General features: G+C 49.2%; 1 protein-coding gene across 1 annotated transcript in view; it reads right to left on the reverse strand.

Annotated features, from left to right (window-relative positions):
• Window positions 1-2,676, reverse strand: part of Slc1a1 (solute carrier family 1 member 1) — a 114,607-nt gene extending 111,931 nt beyond the window's left edge. The window contains exon 1 of the mRNA XM_008841680.2: window positions 2,220-2,676. Coding sequence (XP_008839902.1) covers window positions 2,220-2,310 — 91 coding nt within the window. The 5' untranslated portion in view covers window positions 2,311-2,676. The remainder of the gene's footprint in view (window positions 1-2,219) is intronic.
• Window positions 2,677-6,000: the final 3,324 nt, after the last annotated feature.

Raw genomic sequence — 6,000 nt, forward strand, 5'->3', positions numbered from 1 at the left:
GAAATCCAAAAAGGAAGCTTTGCAATAGTTCTGGATTTTACTGGATCAATTATGATAGTTGTAGAAAAACTCACTATCACCTATAAAAACGGGCATTTAATAGATACTCTGGGCCAGTTACAAGTGGCTAGGATTTTCTTGCTTGTTAAACAGGTGAGCCAGTGTAGACTAAACAGTGAGGTGTGAGTTTTCGCTCAGACCCAGGGTGCTCTGAGTGGCAAAGAGGAGGATCCTAGGAAGGGCCAGGTTGGCTGCACTGGAGGTGTTCCAAGCAACATGCCAGAGACTACCCTCCAGTCCTCAGGAGGAGCAAATGTCCCTTAAGACCTCAGCTGGGCACCTGCAATTTTAAATAGTATATTTCCTGCATTGTTACAATACTAAAATCAAGTTCCTGGGGTTCACTGCCATTAAAGCTGTACAAACTGGCCCATCTGAGACCACAGACCTGCCTACAAAATTGACAGGAAACCTTTATTGGCCTGAAGATGCTGCTTATGCAACTGGTCCAAAGGCTAGCTAGCAACTGCTCAACATTCTTTCCACAGCAGCCTCTGATGAGTTAGTATGCCAGTTCTGGGGCACCAACAATCATGCTAACCAACTGCTGGTGTGAAACACTTGGTGACCAAGCAGGATCTCTGGAGTGCCCAGGGCAAAAGACATAGGGAAGGGGGAAGGAGACACTAGACTCAGTTACCCTCAAGGCTTTCTGAAGAAATTCAAGAATAAATTCTGGCCCGGGGCATGCTAGCACTGGCCTTTAATCCCAGCACTCTGGAGGCTGAGGTAGGTGGATCTCCGAGTTCAGGGCCAATCTGGTCTACATAGCAAGTTCCAGGCCAGCTAGGGCTACAGCTACCGGGAGTCTCCAAAAGACAGCCCCCTCAACAACAAATAAATAAATAAATTCTGTGCTAATCCTGGGAAAACAAACTAGTCCATGTCCTCACATCCAACCACTCTCTAGGTAGGTAGGGCCTGTTATTTAAATGTGGTAAGGCTAAAAATGTCCCAAACCACTAGGCACTTCCCACTTCCAGAGGACGGAGGTGGGGGGGTGTCAACACTTGCTTCTCTTTCCCTCCTTTCCTCCTTCCTACAAATGTCCTCTATTAAGGCAATTCTAGGATGTTATTTATTTACTAGAAACCTGGCTTTTCTTTTGGTAAGGTTCTGAAGGAACTGACCTGACTCCAAGAGGATCCCATTAACTTCTAAAGGCATTTTATTTTTAATAAATAAATATATTCTCCATTTGGCTTTGCAGCAGAGAAGGCAATACCAGACGTTCTGAGACTCAAGCTAGAGAGCAAGGAGAAAAAGGCGAGAAGGAGAAAGGGCCCTTATCTCCTTTCCAGCAGACCCGAATGCTTCTGCAGTTTCCAAAGGATGGACCCTTCCAAGGAATCCACTTTCCCCCAGGGTGCACCTGTCCTCACCTGCAGGGCAGCAGCACCTGCGCAAACTCCAGGATAAGGACATCCACAGGGCTCCCACCACCAAGAAGTTCATCATCAAGCTCCACTTAGACAACCTCACCAATATATGAGTAACCTAAACCGCTGAGCAATGGCTCAGATATCCACCTAGCCCTAGCCCGGCGACGTGTCAGAGGTGGATCACTGAAATACACGCTTGCTTGAAAACAAAAACGACCAGGGAGAAAGAAGGAGACTGAATTTTCTTAGCTGTAGCCCCTGTGGCCTCCCACAGGCCACAGCTGCACCACTTGAATTCAGGCATGAATCTGGCTGTAAGAAGGAACTCCATAGGAAAACACCTTTCCATGCCCGTACCAGGGAGAGGGTCTTCATCTCCCCAGACATCCCCAGGCCTAGGTGCCTCTTCCAATCTGAGACTGAGAACTGTAATTCATACAACCTCTGACCCGCCACCGTGGAGGTGGTGTATGACGGAACCGATAAGACTGAGGATCAAATTAAACCATGCTTGTTTTTAAAGGCCCCCGGGTCCACCTTCCAAACCCCTCTGACCATTTTGGGGAAAGGACAGCAGCTCGCGGAGCACTGGAAAGCGAGTCTCTTAGGAGCTTTGTGCCCCGCGTGCAATCAGAGAGCTTGGGGACATCCGGAGCGTAGGGACCGAGGCCCACGCCGAGGGGACGCGAGGGACCCGGGAAGCGCGCGTCATACCGAGCCCACCCCGCCCCGCACGCGGCCTGGCGCCGGCAGCGCGCCTCGCCCTGCCCGGCTTACCTAGCACCACCGCAGCCACGGTGGAGAGCAGCAGCCAGTGATTCCGCAGGAAGCGCCGCCAGTCGCATCCCGAGCTCGCCGGCTTCCCCATGGCGGGCGCCCGGGCTCGTGGGGAAGCGGAGAGCGCGGCGGAGGCGGGATGCGGGATGCGGGATGCGGGATGCGGGGCGCCGCGGGGACCGAGCGCACCGGCAGCTGTCAGCGCTGTCACCTCCGCCGGGGACCGCGCGCCGCGCCCGCCGCCCAGCGAACGCCGTGGTTTTGCGTGGCTGGCACGCCGGGCTCCTCCCGCCGCCGCCAGCTGCAGCGACCCGGCCAACCAGCGAGGGCGAGGGCGGAGCGGCCCGGCGGGGCGTGGGACGATCAAGTCCCCTCGGGCGTCGTGGAGAGATCGGGTGCTGCTGGGCTCAGCGTGGGTGAGCGACGGGTCCCTTTGGGCAGCGTGGGAGATCGGGTGCTGCTGGGCTCAGCGTGGAGGTTTCGCACAGGCGGAGCCTCACCCACCCCACCCCCGGTCCCGCCCCTCCATCCTCCCCTGGGACCAGACGTGCAGCCCCGGCCGGAAGCCCAGGGATTGAATCCCGAGTTACAAAAGGAGTTCAGTCTTGGGTCTCGGGCCCGGAGCCCCTGGAAGAAGGGACACACAGTGCGACTTCAAAACAGGCGTAGGGAACTTTTCCACAGAGCTCTAATTTCCCCGCAGGATTATTCACTCTTTGAGTTGCGGCAGGCGAGGCTCCGAAAGGATCAGCCAGGACACAAGCTTGGCAGTGCTCCCTACGCGTGGGGATGGTCATCCTCCCACAACTTTACAGTTATGCTGATAGGGGCTGGCTCTGAGACTGCCGCTTGGTAACTGGGACTGGGAAACAGGCCCAGCTAGTGTGGGAAGGTGGGCAGACGCATCCCTAAAGCTAAACACCTTATAGGATATAGTTGAAGAATCCGGGTTGGAGGGGCCAAACGCACTGTGACGACTGAATTTTTCATTCTGCGTTCACCCTCACTTAAGGTCTTCCCTCACCCTCAGCACATCACCACCTCTGCAGCTCTGAATTGTGTTTTTTCCCCCCTAAAATTAAATGAGCCCTATAGCTTTGGGGTGTTACAAAGTCTACTTTCTAGTTGAGTGTCAGAGGACTCTCATAGTTCAGATTACTAATAACTAGAACCCCCCCCCCCAGTTAGAGACTTTTTCCTTTGGCTTAATGAATTAAGCTTATTAACTATGTACATTCTAGTGTCAATGAGTCTAGGAGGTAAAGGAAGGAAGGAGAAGGGGAACCCAAGATCATTGGTACTTGGGAAGATCTGGGGGAAAAAATGTCAGGAGAGGACAAACTGTCAAGAAAAAGATTCACAGGGCGGGAGAAATGGCTCATCGGTTAAGAGCAGTTTCTGGTTTTCCAGAGGTTGGGTCTTGGTTCCCAGCACCCACACAGCAGCTAACAACTGTCTGTAACTCCAGTTGCAGGAGATCTGGTACATAAACACATACAATTCTGAAAACTCAAAAAGAAATTAAATAAAATAAATTCACTCTACAGTAAAAAAGCTGGACAAACTCAAGTGTCCAGTGTGGAAGGAATGATAACTTCATTATGCAGCACGTGCACCTCATGCAGCAGTATGCCGTCTCTGAAAGGAAAGTTAGGAATTCCTTTAAAACCAAGGGGTAAAAAAAAAAAGATGAACTATATCTGTAATTTGATTATCTGTATATAAAAATCAACCTATAAAACAGAACCATGTGCTTAGAAAAAAAGACCCAGGGCAGTCTGCTCAGGTTACATAGTATTGCTTCACATTTGAGTCATCCCTTCTTAGTTTTCTGTAGGTTTGATATATCTGCCTTCACAGAGCCCCAGTCACCATGGCTGTGGGCCACTGTATTTATAAAGCTAAGGAGTCCTGTGTATAGAAAGTAAGGGAAGGATCTGAGAGGGACTTTGTCTACCTTTGCATTCTGAGGAGGAGGGTGTATTTAGTTTAAATCCAAGCACCGCCCCTTATTGGTTAGATGGCCTTGGACCAGTTCCTTAATTGCATCTGTTTCAGCTTCTTCCTCTGTGACGTGGGTGCTCATATCTTTACCTTCTGAGGTGCTGTGAAAGTTGAATGTGGTAGTGTGTGACAGGCCTGGAGCAAAGTTTGGCACACAGATGTCAATACTCACATGATTTGGCTTCATTCTAGAAGGACATCCTGTAACTCCCTGTGACCTGTGGGCTACCTGTGGTGAACACAACCTGCACTGCTGCTGATCCACCAAGCCCCTGAGCCTTTGTGTATTAATCACCAGTGACTGCCTTTTAGAACTCTAAAGTCTCCTGTTATAGTTTTTTAAGCCCAAATAGTGTGTGCTCATTTCATGACCACTCTTGTTATACACATTCAAACTGTACACTAGAAAAGTTGAATGAGATAGCTCATCTAGCCTTCTCAGTCCTTGTCTATATCTGCCATTTTGAGCTAATAAAAATCTCCTAGACTAAAAGAGTCAAGAATCTCAAAAGTTCAAAGCCAGTGGACCAATGAGTGCTGCTGCTGTATGCAGCTGTACTTTAGTTGGTAGTAAGAAAAACAAACATGCAGAGAGCACTAATGCACACGCCTACCCACTGTTCTACATACTCTATACACATTTGGTCATCTCAACTGGAGGCAGACCCTCTTGTTACCTCAGAGGGCTGTTGTGAGAATCAGACAAGAGGTTGTGTCTCATCTTAATCTTGCAGATGGCGAACTGAGGCACAAGGAAATTAAGAAACTTGCACAAGTTCCCTGTGTCAGGAGGAGGGGGAAAGGAGGAAGAGGAGGAGGAAGGGAAAGAGGAGGAGGAGAAGGTGGGATTGGACTGAGAGGCCTGATTCCATATTTTGTGCATTTACTAACTGCTCCTGTATGAAGAGCACACACAGAATGGTGATGGCGGTGAAGTTTTTCATGAGTTACTTTGCTTGACACAAGGTCTTTAAGGATCCATCTGTCCACATGCAGGAGACATTTTGGTTTCCTTATGTGCCATACTCAAGCCAACACTGAATACATTTTATGGGAACAGGGGGTGAATTCCTGAATTCTCTGTCACTGTGGCTGGCATCTTGTACTATGGGATTTCTCAGCCTGAGCCAAGAAATGGGGCTGGAAAGCACTACTCTGGGGAGAGAGGAGTTGGAGATCTCTAGCACTGATCTCTCTCTCTCTCTCTCTCTCTCTCTCTCTCTCTCTCCATCTTTCACCTTATCTTGTGCTACTTATAGACAGAAAAATATGTCAGATGGGACAAGAGTTGAGAGCCCATTCCCCTATTAGTGTCATTGAAATGGAGATACCCATGCCTGGAAGACAAAGTTCCCTTTTCTGAGCTAAGAGTCTGAAGTCAAGCAGGAAGAAGTGCTGGGGTTGGTTTTTCTTGCAATAAATGTGAACATCTCACTTTTATTCTTAAATCTTTCTTCATTCAAAGAAACCTCTGGCTAATTTTTGTTGATTACATTTTGTGAATATGACTCCTTTTCCTTTCTTCTAAGAAACTGGGATTTCCCTTATTGTTATTTTTTTCCTTTTTAAAAAAATGTTGACATGAGCTGGGCATGGTGGCGCATGCCTTTAATCCCAGCACTTGGGAGGCAGAGGCAGGCAGATCTCTGTGAGTTCGAGGCCAGCCTGGTCTACATAATGAGTTCCAGGTCAGCTGGGGCTACAGGGAGACCCTGTCTCAAAAAGACCAAAAAAAAAAAAAAAAATTGTTGACTCATGGACTCTCCAGTTAGTGATT

Source organism: Nannospalax galili, unplaced genomic scaffold (assembly GCF_000622305.1).
Source record: "Nannospalax galili isolate Female #2095 unplaced genomic scaffold, S.galili_v1.0 scaffold241, whole genome shotgun sequence".
Classification (NCBI taxonomy): Eukaryota; Metazoa; Chordata; class Mammalia; order Rodentia; family Spalacidae; genus Nannospalax; species Nannospalax galili.